We start from the raw sequence: 26,318 nt of genomic DNA on the forward strand, positions 1-26,318 counted from the left end.
GGATCAAATATATATCATACCAGTAGTGAATGCATTTCGTAAATTATTGTCTTATGTTACGGGTATGTGTACCATTGAGATGTCCGTTTTGAGAGGTAGTTGTCTTTTGGTATGTTCATAGATTAGTATTATTGGCCCTATAGTGTATGTATGTGCTTTCAAGCTTGATTTCCTTTTGCTTTATACTGCGTGGATTTGTTTGAGTTCTCTAATTGTTTTACTGAAGTGCATGGTTTTGTGAGATATAAACGGGGGTGGATGGTGCGCGGTAAGTTTACGTTGCTGTGGCACAGTAATATAGGATCTGGAACGAGTTGTCATATCATACCATATTTTATTAAACGAGTACAGGATTTTTTTAATAAGCGAGCCTTTGGCGAGCTTACTAACGAATTTCCTGGACGAGTTAGATAAAATATGCTATGATATGACAACGAGTGTCAGATTTTTATCACATGCTTTTCAATGAGCAAATCAAATAAATATTTACGCAAACATAATGATAAATCCTGAACGTTGTTTACTTTCCGTGACGTCATTTTAGCAAAATAACAAAATGCGATTGGTCAATGAACGAAAACTAAGCCAATGAAAACTCTTAAAAATATTAAATATCATGTGTAAAACAACAAATATGTAATGGCTGTATTACATGGGAAACAGGGTATAACATGTGATAAATCAATTTAATAAAACAGATATGTAATGGCTGTATTACATGGGAAACAGGGTATAACATGTGATAAATCAATTTATTTGCGTTTTCTGTCGTTGGCGATTGTCACATGTGGATTGTTTCGTGTTCTGATTGGAGCATTTTGCAGGCAAGATAAAATTAATGTGTAGCGCAGTTTTTGGCGTGTGTGTATATTTATTGACTAAAGTGTGGATTTCAATTGGTTTTGGTGTTTCAGTTTTCCGTTGATAGAGTATACATGATATACTAGCGCTTTGTTCCAATGTAATCCCGGTTGTCTTTTTTGAAGGGGTCAAGTTTAGTCAATATATTTTGGTAATTAAGATGAATGTATGGGAATGACAATTGGTTTTATCGATTTCAGTGAAACGATTGTAATAACTATATTGCATTCAAAGCTGTCACGGACTTAACTTATGGATGCATAAATACAGGCATTCGCTATTTATTAAAGCGATTGTCTTATTTCCGTAAACACGTTTTTAAATGTAAACAATTCGCATTTGAATATTACTAATTACTTACGTTGAGCCATAAGTATGTAGTAGCATAATTTCAAATGCTAATTAACATGTTTTGTGACTTATGTGGTAAAGCTTTTTTGTGTCATCTTATTGAACAAACTTAGTAATTTTAACACTTTGATGTTAAAAGTAATACACGTCATCACATTTCAGAATATATTTGTTACATTTGTGTTTTAAAATCTTTTTCATGTGGAATGAAAAAAAAGAACAACAAAACACACCACTTGTATCTTATGAAAATGGTATCATATTTTTTTCTCATGGTAACAACAAATGTTAAATTGATATTCTAGTTGCTTACACAGATCACTCCTTTAAGTCAAGTCCTATACGCTTGGTTAAAATGAAGTATTTTATTTGTTGAATACTGCCATATATAAAACGTTGTTTGTACGTATAATTTGCAAATTAACGTTCATAACATCATGGAGGTAAAAAACTATACAACTAAATGACTAACAAGTTCGACAGAATAATTCAAGAAATCGCGTGTTTGATTTTGTATAATAATAAAAGGCTGTCGTTGATGGCGTTATAAGCTAAATCGTTTTTACATTTTTATAATGGCATACAAACAGGCCATTTTAGTTGAAAAACGCCAATATTACCTCCTGTATCAAAAGTATTACTCCATGGGAAATTACTGTACAAGTGTTTACTTGCAGATAATCAAGATTCATCTATTTGAAAATATTTATATCGGCTTAGTTTTTAATACGCTCTGTACAAATTTTTCGATATCTAGGATTTTACTATATTAATAGAAAACACATTACACACACGTTACTATATATAATATTAGCTTATAAGGTTAATAATCATGAGCTAATATTTCAAAGCTGATCTGCGAACATCAACAAAAGAAAACTACTTTTGACTGATTAAGAAATATTTTTTGAAACCATCTGCATTTATTATGCTCAAAACAACACATCAAATTTCATCTAATTAATTTAAACCGAATTATATCTCAACTTGCATCGTGCTTATTACATATTAAACATATAAATATAATTTAACCCTACCACTGTTATTTTTCCATTGAAAACAGTTAATGAAGAAAAGACTAAAATCGTGCAGAATTAATTTTAAACATTGCAAACACATTTTTAGACATACAGATCGAGCATAATTTGATCTGAGCCGAATCAGCGGGAAGCAAAACATATTGTTCCAGATTTAACACTATTGTTTTTTAAATATAATAATGAAAATCATACACATATAGTATACACAATATTTTGAACGCTGTAAAAAAACAACAACGTAACCCTGAATCTGTACATACAAAAATGCAGATAAAATTTTTTTACAAAAAGATCCTCTGCAACACCAAACGTAACGTATAATATGCTTACCGGAGATCATGTTTACATTTAAATGTAATCATTATCACTGTAGGGTGATAAAACAAATGCCACGGAACTAATCACATAATACGTCGTTTTAATCAAAACGTCAATAATATCGAAGGAACATTTAACATCGATGCAGATATTTGAGTTTTTTCAGTTGAGAAGTGTCCAACATTAGTATCAATAATTCGTTGCATATATACACATTTAATATCACATGAAAGCTCAAACATTTACACCGAATCAAAAATGCCTGATACTGGTTTGATGCGTCTTCGGCGTTTTCTTAGAGGCTTGCTATTTTCGTCCTTCTGGTTTTCAATAGCTTTTATTACTTGACACGTAAACGTCGGCGTTCCCTTATTATCCATATTGTACAACTTGTAGAGCGTCGGCTGCTTGACCTCTGTAAAATGCAACAACGCAGTTTCATATCCACGCATATGTTATTGTGACAACCATATGTACACATTTAAGATTGGCTTGTAATTTTTATGTGTGCACTGATTGATTTTAACACTGTGTTTTCGCACTGAATACAGATTAATATTCGTTTTCAACATCTATAATGCCATAAAACAGTTTAAGACATTGTTTTTGTACAGAAATTGCTATAAGTGCATTACTTTACTAATGAATCTCAAAACAACGACTTTGTTATTAATGTTGTGCGCAATCTTACAGTATAAAGATACTACAGTTTTCAATATGAGATTCTGCAACATATCATGTTTAAATTCAAAGGTTAACTAAATAACGCAATGACAACAAAGCATTCAATTGCATTTCAATAAAATATGGTAGTCAATTGCGTGTATATGTTTGAATGTGGCAGATTGATTTACACCACCACCTGGTATACTTAAAACATTGGGAAGGAACAAACAATTAAAGAAGGTCATGTCTTGGAAAATATTTTTATATTTAGTTTTATTTTTCACCTAGCCTTTTACTCTGCATATAATAAAACCATATTTTTATGGCAAAGACAGTTCATGGAATAGCTTACCTTCTCTTACAAGTGACACGTTGACATGCTTTTCTTTGTTTCCACTTTTTTTGAACATCTTTGTAAACTTAGCCATCATGTATTCAATTATGTCTGTGTGTGTTTCCTCTGTCTTGTTGCCGACAACGTTGTCTATACTTGCACCAAGTATTGACAAAAATATTGACAATATAAAAAACACTACTGTAATTATGTACAAGGTGAAAAATATTTTAGCCAAGATCGGATTCGTTTCGTCAATTTCCGTAAACGTGCTCTTACCAATCATTGAAAGGCACAAAGTGGTCAAACATTTGTAGATACTCATGTACGACAGTAGATATGGTCCGAATAAAACCAACCCAAAGAAAGAAAATCCAAGAAGTATGTACACAAACGTAGCTCCATACCAGAACAAATCTTTTCCGCACTGCTCAAATACTTTCACAATGCTACTAACCTTCTTTGAGGTAGCAAATACGTCAAGTATTCTAATAGTTGACATAAAGACTATAACTGCTAACAAGACACCTAGAATTTCGTCCCAAAGCACTATATGGCTAAAGTTCACAAACCGTTTAATATCGCTTCGGTATTTGCTGATGGTACTATCTGTAAAGCCCGACCTTATGAAATAAATCACACATGCTGATACGCCCAAAACAAATAGTACACACTCGTAGGATTGCCAAAATTGACCAAAGTATTTAAGCCTTTGCTGATATATTCTCACGCATATTTTGAAAAGCAAGACCAGAAGATAGATAACGAATATGACTTCACACACAAGGGCAAACATGCCGTTCGGTCCAACGTGGTTATACAATTTGATCGGATAGATCCAGTAAGTTTTAAATGCGCCACCTGTTTGCGGAAACTCAACCATGAAGACGTTATAGATGAACATGTTTGTTTCTGGACTAAACAATGTAAATTCAAACAACACCACTCTAGTTTGACGATCGACCCACAGGTTTTTAACTAATTCTTCGACGATGTCCACACTCACATTCTTGTTAACATCAAATGGCGCGATGTATCCTCCGCCCCCGTATGTCGTGTAGAAACCAGTTAGAGGTAGACCCCATATATCGAGCGCTGTTGAACATTCAAGCAACACAAATATAGATAGCAAAACTACAAATACGTTCCAATATGACATACAGCGGGAAAATAACAAAACTATTTTACCGAAATTGGTGGTTTTAGTAATGTATGTATGTATAACAAGAAACGTTCCAAATAATCATAATATTAACTGATCTCACAAAGCTAGAATCTCGAAAGTAAGAATACTGTAATGGATACCGGTGCACTAATAATGCATTGGAATTAGAAAAAAAAGATTTAAGTCAAACCAATCATAATTGAAATATGAATCGATTAAGTAAAATGTGCATGTACAAGCAATGTGCAGAACTATTTGTCAAAAGTACGCCTTCAATTAAACGATTCTTTATGCTTCAGCCATTTTTTCGAAGAAGGTTCACGAGTATTGATGAGTGAGGAGTTTAATTGATATACCTGAAGTAAAAGACCAAGCGTCTACGGTTACGTTGAAGGATTGTTGGACAAAAGAACACGGTTTGGATTGCCATCCTATACAGTAGCCCTCCGTCTCCTCATCTAGAAGGTTGTATCCTCCGTAGCAAGTGTTATTACCAAAGTAAGGTATGTTGCAGTAACCTGTTGATGAAGTCATTGACAAAATATGGGCCATATGGAGTTTGCATTAATACCATTTTGAATTGTGGGCATTGAATTGTGGGAATAAAATACAACATGATATCTAAATGACACTGATTTGTTTCTGAATAGAACAAATTCAAATAAAATGGAGAGTTAGAATTACAAATTGATTGGTCAGTTGAATTGTATTCATTTTTAGGATAAAACGTTCGTTGTAATCGTTAAAAACAAACATGCATCGGACTAAGGTATGCGGTATTTAACGGTGACAGAGAATGAACGCTTGCTGTTGTAAGAGATTGTTAACTATTGTTAGAGATTTATTACCTTCAAATTCAGATTCATACCTGCATGTGTCCGCAGTTGACGCAGTCTTGGGGGCCCTAACCTGTAGTTGTTCAGGCCTGTCATAAATGTGCGGTAATACCAGTGTAGAGCATCCCCGTTGATATCGGTCTCCGGAAACAGGTTTGGTATCATCGTGTATTTGATCCAATTAAACATATCCCTTTGAGTTATAATCTGAAAGCAAATAACATCATAATTATGTTAATGTGAATAACAAATTCAGTTTAATTTGAGTATATTTTCTGATAATCGTTTGCGTCGAAATATAATACGCGTATATATAATATGTCGAGCAACATCGACCGCATTGTCATGAACTATACATTTCCGGAGTCTTCCTTGATGACACAAACATTCATATGAGATTTTATTAATCGTTATTGCTTTTAGCAATGCAAAGCACCCAATCCCAACAAACAATCGGTAACAAACATTTCCTTTCTAATTGTATATAATATTAAGCGTACCGACTCGAAAGCTGGAAGGTGTGTTGGCGAAACAAAGTGCCGAATGAGCTCCTTTCGATGATAGTAAGACCTGCACAATGAATAAAATTGTATTAAGGTTAAAACTTATCACGTTTACAGTTCCATGGTCAAGTGATCAGTAACTATACAAGTGATTCAAATTGTCATAATATTTGATGAGGTGTGTTTTATCGTTTGTACACATACTCGATCATTGTTTAATTCAATTTAAATTAAGTGCTATGAAATGTAGGCATTTGAAAAAAACTCTTGAACAAGATAGGTTTCTCTGATATTAATATTATACGAATAAATAACAATTACAAATCATCCCGGTTAGCAAACGCTATTACGCAGACAATAAACATAAGAAGTGTATTCAAGATGAAGTCCATGATGCATTTGATCAAGTTCAGTTCCAGTCGTCTATGCTTTGCCGCCTCTTCCATCTCTTCTGGCGTCATGGGCATCGATACGTTCCTAGGAGTGGCTTACAAGAAAATGTATGATTATTTATTTATTATGAATTGGGATACGAACAATAATGAGCATCGTCAACTATCGAAGTTCAAAACAAGACTATCAGTTAATGGTATTGATTATCCCCGATTATTCACTTTGTCACTGTATTTTATTATGTGGGAGCGCATAATTGTTCAATGCGCAATACATCCTTGAAATCTCACTTGAGCAGTACGAGCGGACAGTACGCGCAGACTTGTAGGCATACTTTAAATTTGGTTTTGTTATAGAAATTGGTATCTTCAATTCTTGTGCGTCTTCACATAAACGTTCACATTATTGGAAACTGCATCATCAATCAGAAGGTAAAACTACCTGAACAATACTGTTAACGAAAGAAGGATTTTGAACAAGAAGGGTCATTGAATTCGGACCATGAGCGTCAGAGGTGAACACTGGAAAGGAATTATTATTTGAAGGGCAATAACGCCCGGGACGAAGCGATGTAAACTTACGAAATGGTGGGCGTTCGGAGAGACAACAATTAAACAAAAAATAATTACTAGTCAAATGCCATTACGGCACACGCAAATTCAGTCCAATCATAATTATAATTCGTACTTACATGTACGGCGAAAATAGTGATTTTTTGCTGCACCTTTTTGGAAGCCTTACAAGGTGTTATTTATTTTGCATTTTCATACAAATATTTCAACAATTTATAGCAATTCAGGTAGGATTGTTTTTACGCGAAATGTAAAATATAGTTGTCCAAGTTTTTTAACAGACAAGTGTGTTAAAACGTTTTTATATAAACACTACTTATTATTTAGAAAATGCTAAACTAAAACGGTGAAGTCAACGTAAATGATGAACAAAATAATTTGTATGAACATATTTTATACGGTATTCATTCTTTAAACTTACATGTATACGAAAAATATTCATCTTTTATTTTCCTCAAGATCCTTATTGTCGAGGTCATATCATCTGAAATACGAATACAATGTTGCTTATCTATAAATCTGTCACATATGAGAGAACAATATCCAAATTTATTTAAACAGCGAAAGTCGTCTAGTAAGACGTCTAGTAAAAATGCCAATCACACCTTGAACTTTCGGTAAACCCGCATAATAAACGTTTCAAACAAACTAATGATTGTTCGTTGTGTAGTATTCAACTTAATATTTTTTAAACATGAACTGTGTGCATGGCATATACAGAAACTCGGAAATAATTCATGCCGTTTCATATAGAAAACGTTTATTGAGTTAATGTAGTTTATTGTGATTAATCAACAAATATCAACACAGTTTATTACCCTTGTCTTCGCCTGTAAGCTTTTTATAATTCTGAACTACGGTGTCTATATCAACATTTGTTTCCACTTTAGACTTTCGGAAAAGGCAGGCGAGTACAAAGGCAAAACACATCACCTGCAAGTATATACACCTTCACATGCACAAACACAGCTGTTAAAAACAATATAAATGTGTTGGTTTAAATCAAACAATCAAGAATTTAAAACCATTTAAAATTCTGCGGTTTTTTTTTACGTTTTTATATGAATAATAAAATATCAACTGCGTAAACAATTATTATGGTTCAGCCATAGGAAATATACTTATTCCAACTTTGGAAAAAAAAAAGACTGCAACACATTTACACTTGAAATATGCATGTATATGTTGTACGTGTTAGATACCATGATCGGGTCAACAAATAGCATGGATTCAAAGATTGACAGAAGGAAAGATGTGAGCCACTCCTCTGATTTCTGCTTCCCCCATTGCATACTGTAGAGAAGAACGAAAAAGGCGGGAACCAATGTGCCTGCAACAACCAGGAACCACCCGAATATTATAAACCTGGAAAAGAGCCACCATGATATTGATTTGCACATTTTTGTCATGGAATGAGTCATGTTAATTACTTATTTCATGATTAAACTAAAATAAGTCAACTATATATAATAGGTATGATGTAAAGGATTATGTATATGTAAATAATAAAGTTATGAATGTATGTATAATATGTACGCAATAATACGCTACTTCGTTAGTGCTTGGCGAAACGTTTACGTTGCCATGTGTTTCAAAATGAACCTATGAAGAGAATGCACGTACCACCATGGAAGTCGGGAACCTGTAAACTCTGGCACTTCCGATGTCAACATTATCGATCGCAACTTATTTGCGACGTCTGGAGATGCGTCCCTTTTCTTTGATGAACACGGAAATCTAATATGAAATAGATGTATACCTATATAAATAATCATTGCTCGTATTGTATGTATTTAGTTATAACCTTAAACCGCGCATACGTACACCAAATAGCAGATTTTCAATTTAAACAGTTCAGCTGACAACGAGGACGCATGCAATCTGTTTACGTTACCTCACGGAATGCAATGACACGAACCCAAATGTTTTTACATAAATATAATAAATACACAAACATATATACTAAACACATTCCGTAGTGCCTCATACCTGCAGCACACACCAGGACAAGTACAGCATTTACAAAGCATGTCCTGGCGCCGCTTTGTTCGCTTGAATATGAATATCAGCAGCATCACTGGCGGTGTTGTAATAAGAGCGCATATTATGGACACAAATATCTGAAATTAAACCATAAATATGACATTAATGGATCGCTTCCAAAGTAGTTGCATTGTTAATTGAACTTTTTCAACTGTAGATAAAGGTAAACACATTTCTCTTACTAACAACCCCATACCGTGCAATCGACTAACGCATCGTCTGCGGTTCATCCATCGGTTGTGGAAGTGTATACATGTCGGGTAAAATCGGAGTGTTTCCCTCTTCTTTATATTTTACGTATTGAATTGAGCAGATTTGCGTGTGTTCTTTCAGAGCCTAAGTAAGAATGACTTTGTGAACGTAATCCTTACCTTTATAGCTATTTATTTAAAAAAAATCCGTTCGAATGTGGTCAAAAATCAACCAAAATTCACCACTCTTTCTGTCAAACTCTAATTACACAAGATTTAGACAAAAGATAAATATGAACAACATTTTATAGAAATATTTAATCATTTCTCTTCAGTTATTCCAAATTACAGCATCCAACATGAGCACACACCATTTTTATCAACGTTTAAATTCGAGTGGGCTTGGAAAAACGGCTCAAGACAACGGCCGTGGCTACTTATTAGATGGTCATGACATCGGCAGCGAAAATAAAATTATGCTCAAGCCATCGGCTGCGGCAATGAAAAGTTGCATGATGAGATGTGAACGTTACTCAATGACGATATTCGATAGAATTATCAGATGTTTAAATCACAAAAACAGTTTAAGATTTTCATTCGTATTTTGAAATAAATGGGATGGATTTCGCTTTAAATAATTTATACTTTGGCAATATTGAAACAAGTCATTTACACGCAATATGTCTCCACATCATGTAGAGTACACTTGACTCTCGCTATGCCGAAGATTGGGTAAAATTAATTGAGTGAAATCCTTAATCGTTATAACGACTGGTATTCTCACCTTGTTGCCGATGAAGAACATACTTATATTACCAAGGGATGGCTTGAGCATAATTTTATTTTCGCAGCCGATGTCATTACCATTGAATAAGAAGCCACGGCCGTTGTCTTGAGCCGTTTTTCCAACCCAACTCGAATTTAAACGTTGATAAAAATGTTGTGTGTTCATGTTGGATGCTGTAATTTGGAATAAATCGAAGAGAACGATTAAATATTTCAATAAAATGTTGTTCATATTTATCTTTGGTGTAAATCCTGTGTAATAAGAGTTTGACAGAAAGAGTGGTGAATTTTGTTTGATTTTTTACCATATTCTAACATATTTCTTTAAAAGTAAGCAGCTAGGAAGGTAAGGATTACGCTCACAAAGTCATTCTTACTTAGGCTCTGAAAGAACACACGCAAATCTGCTCAATTCAATACGTAAAATATAAAGAATAGCGAAATACTTACACTCCGATTTTACCCGACATGTTTACACTTCCGCAGCCGATGGATGAACCGCAGACGATGCGTTAGTCGATTGCACGGTGTGAACACCCCCCCCCCCCGCCCCCAAATGCCCACCTGCATTGAATTCCACATTGTGTTAATCACTTAATTTATACTGCACAAACTGATCGTATAGCTTCAATTCTTCAAACACGAGTACGCTAATACTGAACAAGTGTCCATGATTTGTGTACGTGACCGGGTAACAGTACAAAATCAATGGGCGGTCTTCAAATCTCAATATAATACTCCAACCAACAACGCATTGTAGGAAACGGACTCAAGGCTCTTTCTATTTATACAATTTCAAACAAGTTTTGTTTGAGAAATCGGACACTCATTTATGTATTACGGACATGCAGACCGTTTGGTTATGCAAAAGATATACACAATTAGTCCAGCTGAAACACGAAATAGAAAACATGTCGGGATTGGCTAGGCGCTAACAAAATCTTGTTCCTTATGACTTGTGAAAATTTCAAAAAGTAATGCCGTATCATTTATACATATAAACATATAGAATATAATGTATTTTATATAAATTTGAAATTGCTTTAATAAGTGAAAGAGTTAAACAAATAGTATTCAAACAGGATGGATCCGCTTTAAGCTTAACTAAAATTCTCACCTGTTGTGCAGTGAAGCGGAACGGTCCCGCTTGTATTAGAGGCGGGGTTTCGTAGTCGGCTTCCGTTTTATAGAACATGGCGTTAGCAATCATAGTGAGACAGATGTAGACAAGCGCGCACGACAAACGCTGGACACGAGTGAACGGGCTGGTTTGTGGCCGGTAGATAATGGAGACCCACATATGACTCTCTGACAGTCGGTCTCGGGTCTAGAAGTTTAAATAAACCAAAGTAATCTTCAAAGCGTGCGGATATAGAGTAAACACTTTTTTTATAACTGTATGTAAATTAAGTAAATGAATTTATATGTAAAACACATTCACAAAGATATGCATCTATTAGCGAAGTGCAGTAATGACTTAATAAATTAATGAATGAATGAACAAACGGAAATGTGACGAAAATGATAAAGTAAGTGAAATTTCAGGCCATACTTAATGCACTAAATGCTTAAAGCACGTAAGCTATATGATAATCAAAATCAACACGAGAAATCATCGAATCGAACACCATAATACAACTTGCTGGTCTATGTTTAGCCATGGGAATAATTTATTGAAGGTTTACATCTTACAAACATTCTGTTGAACGGATGTTAAGTTTCTACTATGATTGTCCTCTATACTAAGTACCTGATAGAAAAACCTGCTTTCGAACTCTATGGGCTCATTTTCACTCCTTGCATTCATAGTCACAAAGACTTCCGTTTCAACAGAGAGCCACTTCTCAGCGACGAACGTATATCTGAAATTACGTTTTTTTCTCTGTATGTTCTTTATCTCCTCTATATATCATACTCATTTGCATCATAATTGTCTTAATAAACTCGCGAACTTAAAACCGCTGTGATAAAATATGTTAATTATAAAGAATATAAAAACCCACAGACTGATTAACTTTTGCAAAATTAAAAAAACGTACGCTTGTTTTGTGTGGGCGTCATACACAGACACCTGATTCAGGTACCAGGAAGCGTTGTCACCCTCTCCTGAGTTATCATGCCAAATGCACATGTGCTCTAGAGTTCCCAACGGTTTGCGCGTCGCCATCAAGAAGGTCATGACACTTCCAGTGCTGAATTCCTATAAATGTGTGTCGATTTGTTAATGTATTTCTGAATATACTTGCGTATGAAAAATTATTTCTTACTCCAATTCTATGTCGTCTCTATTTGATAAAGCAAGATGTTTGAGAGAGCTGTTGATTAGTGTAATAATCAAAAGCAAATAAGGCAAACGACAATATATTCTATGAACAAATCTGCTAGATTAATTTTGTTAATAAAGGAGCGAAATAAATGTTAATAGTTCAATCATGGCCAAACTATACACTGGCATACACAGTTACCTCATATAAGTATTTCAGACAAACATACAAACTAGGATAACGCGCTGTTCACATTTAGGAAAAACGATAGCGCGGAATTTATAAACAACTCGAGCCTCCTGGATAACTGATCAGGATCTACATGGGGCAAATCAGATACAACTGAACGTGTATGCCTTTTTATATATAAGGACGGTTTGCTAGTCCTATTGATAAATGTTATATGATGATGTAACATCTTAATGCATTCATTATGTAAACATTCTCTCACCTCCCTAACTCCATCAAACAGCTCCCGAGATCCTGTGTCGCCATTTTGTCCCGTCAAAACAAAAGCTATGCGCGACCTTGTACCAGCCCCTTTCCGCATGCCCGTTAGAACCCGTATCAGATAATAAGATGAGCCCGAGAGTCGGTTGTCGCGCAGTGCAGTTATGCCCCACTAAACATATTTTTCCAACAAATATTTAATTATTGTCGACCTGCTAACAATATGAGTTAATGTGTGTTTTTAGACGATCGTCTCAATGTGTAAGATGCTTGTATGTTCCGAAATATTAATTTTGTGATCATTTTATATTGATAAAATTCTGTCACAGCATTTCGTAGAAATACATGTGCATTTCAATGTTATTACAATACGATCATGTACACGCATTTGGGTCCGCCATCGCATCGGTGTCTTTTATTACACGTGTTATTTGTGAAACATATATGATATATGTCCAACTTAAGACAAACACATTAGCTGATGAACACAACATCCAGTATGTATAATGTTATTTAAATGTATGCTACCTATATCGGAACTAATTGAATAGAAATAGCACTTTTCAAAATGTATTATTGCATTTGATATTGTATTTTGATTTGAATCCCATCGATTGAAAGACTAATCTTATCAATAAATATATTGGAAGCAACAAAGCGGTTAGGTGATTAGTTGCATTTGCATAATTTCTTCGCGCCTCAATTAATTGTTTTTCTGTATCACTGGTGTAAATAAAACCACCTAGTTAGTACATGAAAATTTAATAGAATGTATTCGTTGCATTGTACTGTGTTGCATTCATTTTTAAATGAATGATATCATGTTAAGTGTTATTAAGACGTGTACATAAGTGAATGCCGACTTCGCGAGCTTTTGCAATTCTAATTCGATATAAATCATTATATTGGGTCGATATGCAAATCTATATTGGCCCGAAATTGGAATGATATAACATGTTTTCTTGAATTGTCTCCTAATTGCCAGGGTATTAAACATATCGGTTACTTGTCCGTCTGCCAAAAATTAATACGAACCACGAAAACATGACTATTTTACATTAAGAAGACCTTATATTTCTATATAGTTTAACTCATACAACACTTAGCAAATGTATATTTTTTTTTGGTACTGGCTGCACTTATATGATCAACATGACTGATTAGTAGTTATCATCATAAATAAAAATAAACAAAACAAAGGCTGCTTGTCTGTTAATATATGCCATATAAGTAAATATGTATTTTTGAACACAAAACAGAAACAATAAATACCTTCAGCCTATCCCGTCTATCCATTCTTGCAAAGACAACAACGCCAATTATGTAAAGAAGCAACAGACACGCAAAGGTCCCCATTACTGCTGCTTGATTTAGTGGTGAGAACTTCAGAAACACGGTAGCAAAGTCGATGGAATTAGGAGCAACGAAATATGAATTCGCGAACACCAGGTCTGTGATGTTAGTACATTGACAGTCTATTTTGTTCTCTTTTGGTCTCCACGTCATCTATTAAGGTTAAACACACTTAAATAACGATCGATGTATGGTATATACCCAATTGTAAGGAGTCACTTGAATGTATAATTATACATAGAACAGGTTCCCGTTTTGATGGCGGAATGTACGGTACATACAAATCATGTTGACGACGTTATTTCTTAGATTGGAAAAAATGCATAATACTGTAACATTATAATCCTGACACACATCAGTTTGTCAGTTGTGACATACAATGAAAGGAGATAACAAATACAATTTATTCTTAACGTAACGGTTATTTTTATAACGTGGCACGAAAATAGGAACAGCTCTTAAAGCAACATAAACAATATATTTTGATTATACAAATGTGTACGCTTATAAAGTATGTACTTTAAAAGCATCAACGTCTACAAAAAGGTTCTTACATTGCATTTGTCGGTCTCCCATTTAGTTTCGGCCTCGTTCCAAGTTAAACAACCACCAGTGATCAGAGTAAGGTTATATTGGATGTCTTTCACTGAAATTTGGGATGTTGTAATCATTGAAACATAACGGATTGTTCAAAAGGTAGAAATCCAACAACTATTAAAAGAAATACTTTTAAGGTGTTTCGGATAGTATGTTTTATTGTTTACAATAAACTCTGCGATTAATTAAGGACATTATTTGTGTGTGGGGATTCTATGTGTTTCGCGTTAGTTTTTATTTTTATTTAAATATTGCAATAATTTATTAAGATGCATAAATAAATCTTAACATAAAAATATCAGATTATGTTCATGATATATAAAATAATAATATAAACTAAGTGATCATTTTAACGGGAGAAGTTCTTGTTATCAACGACATGTGATTTATTCATTGCATGTGAATAAGTGTCTATACTATACTTAATCACCCATTTTGCGTTGTCCTAGTCCACGTTCAATTATAGCCATGATAGATTCAATAAGATACTAGAGCTAATGATGCACGTATTTAATGCTTTTAATACCCTTTATAAAAGGAAAAGTAAATGATGATAAATCAGTATAAGCTTACCGAATCCAGGGACTTGGACTGCGAAATAGGTGAGCCCTGTATGACCTATCATTGCACTTGCATTTATGCAATGCTGCCAATCATCGTCTTCCTCGAGCAAGAAATCAAAATCAAAGTCCAATATGCTCGGAGCTTGGTGGAATCTAAAGTACATCCGATACGACGTAATATTGTTATCACCTAACGGCACCACGTTTAAGCAAACGTTGTCAGTGGATTTGCCATATACAAATCTGTGATACGAAAATTCCGATGCGTCTTCTGCTATGACTGTTTCGTTTGGCGTAATCGTGGTTGGCGTGGGCGTTTCGGCGTTTTGTGAAAACGTCATTCTCTCCGGTGTGATCCGACGTGACTTCGTTTTTGTGTCTATTCTCAAAATATTAGACGTCACAAAGCTTGACGTACCGTCGTTATCATACATGTATACATTTTCTGTGAACTCTATTGCCTGCAATCATATAATTAAACGAATACATGCATACCAAATTAAATTTAACAATTCATTTGTTTTGTTATGTTGTTTCATATAATTTGACTACAACTCAACTTAATTGGATTAAGAGGAGACCTTTGTCAAAATAAAACAGCTGTCACATACTGGTAAGTTTTGTCGGGTGCCAATAAGAAATTCAAGAAATTTTATCAACCAAGCTTGAGTACTTTTAGAAATATCATTCGCGACAAAAATGATTTTAAGTCGTGTTACAGACCTAACAACCTATTGCAACTAGACACATTGCAGATATGAAAACTGCAGACAAATGTCTGCTCTATGATGTGTCCTTATTTTAAAACATGATTTATATACCTCAGTCAAAGATAATGGACGGAATATTTTTCACGTTTGTTCACAACCTATGTCAAACAATTGAATACATTAAGTAAACGAGAGCGCCCATTCATTGGATTAATTGTTAAGCATATAAACATGACTAATGCAAATTAGTCAAATAATATACAAGATGTGTTATAAAAAATGATTACATATAGTTGTGTACAGTATTGTGGTATACATTTTTTAACTCTTTCAGAGCTGACCTACTCATCCTTGACTCGGTTGAACAAATATGGAGTGTTAGCTGCGTAGTTCTCCCGAAACATGATTGTATTGTACGAAACGATAATACGTAGATCAACGTTATTGCTGTGCTTGAACATTACACGAAGTCGTGGTTTTAAAATCGTACACTCTACAAGTGGTTCTTTGCTAATTAATTTACATTCACATATTCATGTACACTTATGTCCGATACACTTACAGATACGGACACGTCTTCTTCACCACCTTGCCCGTCTGGTCCAACTGCTTCTTCGAGCCCGTCAAGTGTAAATTCCGAAGTCTTTGTTGTCGAAGTCGAGTTTGCTAGGACCTCAGCAGTGTTCTTACGTATCAACTGCTCTGTTTTAGTGTTGTCAGAATTGTCACAGACCAGACAAACTCTAAGTTGGTCTTGCATTCGCAGTGCCAGACGTTCGGCCATTTTAGCTGCCTCCTTTGTCTGATGGAAAGAAACCCAAACATCGCAAAACATTCTTCTAAATCCGACATGTTATGCATGCCAACGGCAATAACTTAATAATAATAATGATTATTATTGAGGTTCTGTGTAATTCAACGTGTCTGAATGTAATGGCAATTAAATCAAACTCTTACCCGCAAATGCAAAACAATTACACATAAGTAATTGCCTCTTAATAATATATATTAAAAAGATGGTCATGATGGCACTGTATACCTCCACTGCTGAAAAAAGACTGAAACAAATATTCTCTGCATGTGCAAATACTTAAATATAGGCCCTATTTAAGCACATGTACACTTTTGTTACCCCCTGGGCTTGGTCAAATTTAACCCCAGGGGAATAAGTTGAGCAAACATAGTAGAGGACTACTATATCTCACTACATGTACATACAAAGTATGGTAGCCCTAGGTCCTAGAGTTAAGGACAAGAATTTTTTTTTTAAGTTTACACAAAATAAGCAAGATATAAGCGTATATTATGTTTAATTTTGTGACCTGCGGGTCAGTGTCAAATTTGACCCAAAGGACTATAAGATGTTACTGCATACCAAATTTGGTAGCCATAGTCTGAATGGTTTTCGACAAGACGATTTTAAAAGATTTTACAAAATAGGCGTTTATAAGCGTTTATTCAATTCTGTGACCCCCAGGGCAGGGTCAAAGTTGACCACAGAGGCATTATTTGAACAAATTTGGTAGAGGTTTATTATATGTCACTACATACCAAATTTGGTAGCCCTAGACCCAATGGGTATGGACAAGAAATTTTTTAAAGTTTTCACAAAATAGGCCCCATATAAGCGTATGTTCAGTTTTGTGACCCCCCGGGCAGGTGGTTCAAATTTGACCCAAGGGGTATAATTTAACCAAACATGGTAGAGAACTATTAGATGCCACTACATACCAAAATTGGTAGCCCTATGCCTTATGGTTAAGGAGAAGAAGTTTCTAAAGTTTTCACAAAATAGGCACTAGATAAGCATATAATCGATTTTGTGGTCCCCAGGGCAGGTTCAAATTTGACTCCTGGGGCATAATTTAAACAAACTAAGTGGAGGACTATACAATGTCATTACATACAAAATTGTGTAGCTCTAGGCCTAATGGTTATGGACAATTTTTTTGTTAATTTTCACAAAATAGGCATTATATAAGAATACGTTCAATTTTGTGACCCCCGGGGCAGGTTCAAATTTGACCCCAAGGGCATAATTTGAACAAACTTGGTAGAGAGCTATAAGATTTAACAACATACAAAATTGGGTAGCCCTAGACCCAATGTTTATGAACAAGAAGATTTTTAAACTTTTCACAAAATAGGCCTTATATAAGCGTATGCGCAATTTTGTGACCCCCAGGGCAGAGTCAAATTTACCTCAGGGGCATAATTTGAACAAACTTGGTAGAGGACTATAACATGTCACTACATGCCAAATTTGGTAGCCCTAACCCCAATGGTTATGGACAAGACGATTTTAAACGTTTTCACACAAAAAAACATTATAAGCATACACTGTATATTCAATTTTGTGACCCCCGGGGCAGTTTCAAATTTAACCCCAGGGGCATAATTTGAACAAACTAAGAAGAGAACTATTACATGTCACTACATACCAAATTTGGTAACCTATGCCATACGGTTATGGACAAGAAGATTTTCAAAGTTTTCACACAATAGGCCTTATATAAGCATATGTTCAATTTTGTGACCCTCGGGGCAGGGTCAAACTTGGTCCCAGGGGCATAATTTGAACAAACTTGGAAGACGACTATAATATGTCACTACATGCCAAATTTGGTAGCACTAGGCCCAATGTTTATGGACAAGAAGATTTTAAAAGTTTTCAAAAAATAATACCTTTATAAGCATATATTCAATTTTGTGACCACCGGGGCAGTTTCAAATTTGACCGCAGGGGCATAACTTTAACAAACTAAGAAGAAAACTATTACATGTCACTACATACCAAATTTGGGAGCCCTATGCCATACTGTTATAGACAAGAAGATTTTGAAAGTTTTCACAAAATAGGCCTTATATAAGCATATGTTCAATTTTGTGACCCTCGGGGCAGGGTAAAACTTGAACCCAGGGGCATAATTTCAAAATCTTGGTAGAGGACTATACGATGTCACTTGATACCAAATTTGGTAGCCCAAGGCCCAATGGTTATGGACAAGAGAATTTGTAAAGTTTTCACAAAATAGACCCTATATAAGCATATGTTCAATTTTGTGACTGCCGTGGCAGGATCAAATTTGACCCCAGGGGCATAATTTGAACAAATTTTGTAAAGGACTATTAGATGTCTCTACATACTAAATTGGGTAGCCTTAGGCCTAATGGTTATGGATGAGAAGATTTTGAAAGTGTTCACAAAATAGGCTTTATATAAGCATATGTTCAATTTTGTTACCCCGGGGCTGGTCAAATTTGACCCCAGGGGCATAATTTGAAGAAATTTTGTAGAGGACTTTAAGATATCTCTACATACCAAATTAGATAGACCTAGGCCCAATTGTTATGGGCGTAAAGATTTTGAAACTTTTCACAAAATAGGCCTTATGTAAGCACATGTTCAATTTTGTAACACCCGGGGCAGGGTCAAATTTGACCCCAGGGGCATAATTTGAAAAAATTGGTAGTGGGCTATAAGATGTATCTACATACCAAATTTGATAGCCCTAGGCCCAATGGTTATAGACGAGAAAATTTTGCAAGTTTTCACAAAATAGGCCTTATATAAGCATATGTTCAATTTTGTAACACCCGGGGCAGGGTCAAATTTGACCGCAGGGGCATAATTTTAAAAAAATTAGTAGAGGGCTAAAAGATGTCTCTACATACCAAATTCGATAGCCCTAGGCCCAATGGTTATAGACGAGAAAATTTTGAAAGTTTTCACAAAATAGGCCGTATATAAGCATATGTTTAATTTTGTGACCCCCGGGGCAGGGTCAAATTTGACCCCAGGGGCATAATATAAAAAAATTTGGTAGAGGGCTATTAGATGTCTCTACATACAAAATTTGATAGCCCAGGCCCAATGGTTATGGACGAAAGGATTTTGAAAGTGTTCACAAAATAGGCCTTATATAAGCATATGTTCAATTTTGTGACCCCCGGGGAAGAGTCAAATTTGACCCCAGGGGCATAATTTGAAGAAATTTGGTAGAGGACTATTAGATGCCTCTACATACAAAATTTGATAGCCCTAGGTCCAATGGTTATCGACGTAAAGATTTTCACAAAATATGCCTTATATAAGCAAATTTTAATTTTTGTGAGCCCCGGGGCAGGGTCAAATGTGACCCCAGGAGCATTATTTGAACAAATTTGCAAGAAGTTCACCCCAGGAACATTCCTGAGAAATTTCATCAGAATTGGTCAAGTAGTTTAGGAGTAGAAGATGTTTTAAGGAGAAGTTAACGCACGCACGGACGCACGTAAGCACGACTGACACAGGACCATGACATAAGCCCCGCTGGCCTCTGGCCAGTAGAGCTAAAAAAAAACACATAAACCATAGGTATAGATGATGCGATTAAATTTGCAGACATACCAGTTGATACATAAACGTTTTGTGTGGACTAACCTCTCGTTAACATAAACACATACAACGAAATAACGAAATAACGAAAATTAGCAAAGCAGAATAAGCAGCGCATTAATTTCCCTTTAAGAAAACAATCAAACTCTACATGTCGAGCTGAATGTAATTGTCGACAGTATCGGTCATAACATAGCCTTGGTGTACGTACTGTGTTCTTTTTATTAGCTAGCTCGTATGATAACTTCCTCTGCATCCTCTGGTACAAGTATGCCCTCTCGCTGTCAAACATCGTAGAATTTGTCAGATTGATATCTTGCCCGATCACTGCCAGCATGTCCGAAATCTGAACAGAATGAATTATACAATAAACCGGTACACGGTTATTACGGAAAACAATATTACATAATAATCAAGTTGCAGCGGTTTGCATTTTCACGTAAAACTTGTATTATAACTAGCTATCTAGCCAAGTGAATGTTAACTATTTTTCATAAAATGAGTAATCAATCCCTTCTTCAGCAAATTATGTTCGTAAATAATAGTGTTCTGTTTGCATTAACTCTTACTTATCCATGGTCGTATAAGGTTTTAATAAAACTCGTTAATTGTTATGATCATTATTCTAAGTTTTCAATCAACCGTGACGCCCAAAGTCGAACTAAGTTTTTATTAATTCGTGTATACCGATGATCGTATTAAGTTTTCAGTAACTCGTGGATTACACTGTTCCATATTTGCGATTGAGTGTATGATCTAATTTTTAAAGTTGTGTTTGTTTGCGTTGTTTTCATTTCTTCGCATTGAAGCTTGTATTACAAATACAGTTTTGTTAATAATTATTTTTATATTTAGTTTGTTATGTATCCAATTGATCTGTTAACATTGATAAATAGTACGGACCGTGTATGATCGAAAAACGATTTAACTCAAACATAGTATTCTCCTAAACATACAGATTTAATAATGAAATGCATCGTTATATGTGCTCACTATGGCTTGAATTGCTGTTTGCAAGTTTCCTCTAAAAATTACTCATTTTTCTTAAAAATGGAATCCGTGGCCAGAAATAATATGCTTGTTTCTACACGTGTAGTTCAACTGTAATGATAATGCATATATGAATACAAAAGACTCGTTCTCGAAAAATGCGCTGAATGCACTTCGCACTCTGCGAAGGCAACTCAGTGTCGATTCTACGAAATTTTGTTTATTAAGCGTTAGGCTCGTCTAGCAATATTCCCGTCACGATGACAGTTTCGTACCTGATTGACTTGTGCAAACTGCACAGGCTAATCTTGGACGACAATTTACGCATACACTGTCTTGTGATCGTATAAAAGGAAGACAGCGTTGTGTCCAGTTCTGAATCTTTTTCAAATCTCAATGTATATAAACAACGAACTCACAGTTATGACGTTAACGTAACGTGACGTTCCGCGCAATGGCGCGAAAGCGTCGTAACATGTACAATTTCCCAACATACTCGGGGCCGCAAAATGTGAATAAACATATAGAAATACGTGAATATGCACTTAAAATATCGAAGCATGAAACAAATAATTATATAAATTTAACATTAATGTTATATCTGGAACGAAAATACATTTTAAAACAAAATGTTCTTAGCACGATTATTGTCTTTCGCAACAAGATTTATCAGTCAATTTATGACACTGTTACGTCTCCGACCTCCAATGGATATAGTTTGGTAATTGGGCGATTCGTAATTCCCCCGTCTGTCCGAATGTAAGCGGCTCGTACTCGTCCATCGTTGCCTTGGATGAGCGCCTCGACCCTTGCCAATTTCCATCGTGACCGTGGACCTTCATCGTGTACCATGACGATGTCGCCGACTTTAATCGTTTGTTCATTACGCCCGGAAATCCGCTGGTTTTCGCGTAAAGCTGTGAGGTATTCTCTTCTCCATCTGCAGCGGAAATCGTCGATGAGTTTTTGCTGCATTCGCGCTCGTTTGGAAATATTCTCTCGTAAATATAAATTTTTTGAGAATCCAAATCCACGTCACGGCTGTTGGGTAGCACTGTGATTCGGCGACCGGAAACAAGATGATAAGGTGTCAGCGGCTGCAAGTCACTATGCGCGGTGCTGATGTAGGTCAGAGGTCGATCATCTATTACAGCTTCTATTTCAGTGATCAATAATAATTAATAAACGTGATAAACGTGGAGATCATCGTGCTCTCTTCCTGACTGTTACCACCAAAAGTAAACGAAACATCTTTTCTACCCGAGTCGTCTGAACTACTCTCTTGTACCGCTTCCATCAGATTGTCTTCTTGGTTTCCGGCGTGAGATCCCTTTTGTACTAGAAATACACGCCGGGGAGTCAATGTATACTTTTTGTAATTTGAACGATTAACCGCATCCGTTTGTGTCTTCTTTTCCGAGTGTGTGTTTCGGGTTCTGCTATTTGTGCACATCTCGATCGTAGCGTTATCCACTCCCAGAAGCACATCCGGTCTGGTCAGGATTATCGCTGAATTACACATCACATGCTTCTCCATGGCGTGGTATTTGTAGCGCGGTAGCTTGTATGTAGGGAGCGGCCGGTGTCGCCTGATTCAGCAGTTGTTGTGCAGGGTAGGGGGCGTTGTTCACGACCGGAATGCTGTGCACGGTGTAGTCGGGCTGCTTCCTGTTTTGATAAATGTCTTGTGAAACGTTCGATGTTATTTCTTCTTTGTTTCCGATGCGTTTATTCCGATTATCTCTAAGTCTTTGTATCTTTAACTCTAGGTCGAATGAATATGATTTTCCCTCGACCAGTTCCGATGATAAATCTTCGATATCGTTATGGTTGACGATCTTATCGTTCAGCGTTCTCACTTCTTCTGCTTCTTCCACAATCATGTGAAGTAATCTCTCGTACTCTGATGTCGTTAACTCGGTTGAGTAGAATCTCTCTAGTTCTCTGGATATAAGGCGACGATGACCGTCGCGCATCGCAATGAGCTTGTTCAGCTGCATATTTCGACTCTTTAATAGTTTGTCACGGCACCAAAATGTCTTTTGATCGTATAAAAGGAAGACAGCGTTGTGTCTAGTTCTGAATCTATTTCAAATCTCAATGTATATAAACAACGAACTCACAGTTATGACGTTAACGTAACGTGACGTTCCGCGCAATGGCGCGAAAGCGTCGTAACATGTACAATTTCCCAACATACACATCAAGCCCAGTGTTCCTACAACAAGACTCATATAAATGACGACGAACCTGTGCCCGCCCAGCGTCCAGATTGTTTACAGGCCTGCGTTGTTTCATATTGTCTGGGACTGCTGAGTTCGCCACTGCTTGCATCATGTAATACACCTCTACAATAGTGAATAATAATGTCAAATGATTAAATTAAATTTAAAAAAAAATCATGTATTGTCTCGTATTGTTTGGAGAACTAGTGATTTTTAGTAGAGTCGAACGACAAATGCTTTCTATTGGAATAGATATGATGACTGTAGTTTCATTACTCATTTGTTTAAACTTGTGCCACTTAGTACCGTTCAATAGCTACTATGAAACATACAGGCTTAGAGAACTAGGTTGCAATGGATGTGATGTCGATCGGAATAATCACTTACATCGCAATTGGTCCGATGGGAGATCTAAATCAATTACCTACCCGTTCAATTTACTAGAGGCGCAGCGGTACTTTAAGTTACATTAATAGATGTTATTCGTTTCTCCTTTTGCACTGCACCATATACACCATACTATCTCTGCAACGTATGCCCCCACTGTCTCAATCTTATTTCGATCAAAACGAATTAAAGAGATAGATACCTTAACACACACACACACACACACACACACACACACACACACACACACACACACACACACACACACACACACACACACACACACACACACACACACACACACACACACACACACACACACACACACACACACACACACACACACACACACACACACACACACACACACACACACACACACACACACACACACACACACACACACACACACACACACACACACACACACACACACACACACACACACACACACACACAACACACACACACTCACACACACACACACCGACCCCTTCCATACTCGCCCACCGATTTCAAGCATCAATCAGTGCATGATATGATTAAAATTGATGATCTACATTTAATATAATTGTATTATTTTCATTATTAAATGGTAAAATTACAAATTTTAAATGGTAATGCGGTGTTACACGGCCATTTTAGGTCCCCAAGCCTTCACTAAACGCAGCCACTTCTAGAAGCCAACCCATGCAATTAACCTTTTGAACTATGATTTTACATTATTTCTAAATAAAATAGCACTTTACTTTTGCAGTTACGCATTGAGTTGTAATGACTTCAAATGCATGTTTTATGATTTAAGCATTTAACTTTCAATTGTTGAGTTTAATTTTTTCTAGTTTTCGAATTTGAACAATTTAGCATTTCAGAACTATGAACAAGCTAACACCAACTTCATGTATCCTGTATAATGTGTGTAAGATTTGTGTTTGAAGAAATCGTAGTATGATACCTCCAGCGGTTGTTTCAATAATGGCCGATAAGTCGACTACCGATTCCTGTGGAAACTCAAGCGATGATCCGCCCACTGTTTCACTCAGAAAGATCAGCTCGAACTAAATGAAAAGATATGAGCCTCGGTCTGTGAAAAGGGGGTTAATGTAAGTTCGTATAGTGTTGTCTCAGATAAGCATAATCAGGAACGACACGTTCCGTTTAATTTTAATGAAGATTCTTTTTGACGAAGATCAATTTCAGGCGGACTGTGTCGTCTCTGACTGCACGGGTAAATCTGACAAGACACTTTAGACACATGCATTAAACCCCGTTTTCTTAAAGCGCGACTAAATAACCATTGAATAACACACTTTACAGATTGCGTAAAGGGGGCGCATTTTTATTCATTGATATTTAAAGAAAGCATGGTTAACAAACTTACGTCATGAATTGTGTCTTGTTCTGATCAAACTGGGTATAATACATGTGCGTAAAGTGTCGTCCCAAATTAGCCTGTGCAGTCCGCACAGGCTAATCAGGGACGACACATTCCGCCTAAACTTGATTTTCGGTAAGGAGGAACTTCCTTGAAACTAAAAATACCATAAAAGCGGAAAGTGTTATCTTGGTGGTTGTTCTTCATTTAAATGTAGAATGTTCTGTTGTTTACATAAAACAATAAAAATGACATATCTTGTTAGTATATGTTTTAAATGCTTACCTTTGAATCATCATCAATGAACTGCGACTTTGCTGCAAGGTTCGTGAAGCCATTTGTGACAATTGATGAGAGGTACCTATCGCCCTTGCGGTATCCGAGCATATCAGTTTCCGCAACTCTTTTGAGGTCAGCAGCCATGCTCGCTGTGACCTGATTAACACAATTATAGTAATACTAATATGCGATTGCAAAGACTTTGAGACAGAAATATTAATAGCATGATATTGTTTTATCCTGTTCTCTATGTACTTTAATGATTGGCAATGCATTATATCGGACGTAACCACCCTGTTTTAGCATGGAATGGACATGGTGTGAACAATAATATTTTTTAAAGCATCAGCATGTTGACTCCATGCAATGGACAAGGTATAAAAACTATTATTGTGTAGCTTTTAAATTAGAACTTGAGTAAAATTTTATATTTTACTAAATATTTTGTTACAATTTAATTTGTATTATTTTGAACAATTAACAATATTGAAAGCGTACTTATTGGTGTTACGTTTACGATGTATTCTGGCATAAATCAAATGATTGGATTTTCGAGTAAAATGAACTGTATACTGATCTCGCTCAAACTGAGAAGATTGTTTTATATTTATGAAATAATGTTCTTACGTATATAATAAGTATATGCAGGGAATTTAAAGAACCACGATATCTTGATAATACCTCAGGT

The 26,318-nt window shown here is 35.7% G+C and overlaps 2 protein-coding genes across 2 annotated transcripts; both read right to left on the reverse strand.

The window, feature by feature from the left end:
* Positions 1–1,544: 1,544 nt before the first annotated feature.
* LOC127882391 (polycystic kidney disease protein 1-like 2) lies at positions 1,545–12,243 on the reverse strand. The gene is made up of 14 exons (XM_052430991.1): positions 12,099–12,243; positions 11,810–11,921; positions 11,177–11,386; positions 9,029–9,159; positions 8,663–8,776; positions 8,242–8,404; positions 7,858–7,972; positions 7,461–7,523; positions 6,396–6,561; positions 6,072–6,141; positions 5,604–5,778; positions 5,092–5,253; positions 3,589–4,665; positions 1,545–2,985 (listed from the first exon to the last, which is right to left on the reverse strand). The coding sequence occupies exons 1-14, from the start codon at positions 12,236–12,238 to the stop codon at positions 2,813–2,815; spliced, it is 2,871 nt and encodes a 956-aa protein (XP_052286951.1). The 5' UTR covers positions 12,239–12,243; the 3' UTR covers positions 1,545–2,812.
* Positions 12,244–12,489: 246 nt separating this feature from the next.
* Positions 12,490–21,772, reverse strand: LOC127881462 (uncharacterized). The gene is made up of 8 exons (XM_052429362.1): positions 21,640–21,772; positions 20,586–20,720; positions 16,559–16,798; positions 15,297–15,747; positions 14,681–14,772; positions 14,046–14,279; positions 12,775–12,945; positions 12,490–12,507 (listed from the first exon to the last, which is right to left on the reverse strand). The coding sequence occupies exons 2-8, from the start codon at positions 20,709–20,711 to the stop codon at positions 12,490–12,492; spliced, it is 1,332 nt and encodes a 443-aa protein (XP_052285322.1). The 5' UTR covers positions 20,712–20,720; positions 21,640–21,772.
* Between the last annotated feature and the right edge of the window lie 4,546 nt (positions 21,773–26,318).

This window comes from Dreissena polymorpha, chromosome 5 (genome assembly GCF_020536995.1).
Source record: "Dreissena polymorpha isolate Duluth1 chromosome 5, UMN_Dpol_1.0, whole genome shotgun sequence".
NCBI lineage: Eukaryota > Metazoa > Mollusca > Bivalvia > Myida > Dreissenidae > Dreissena > Dreissena polymorpha.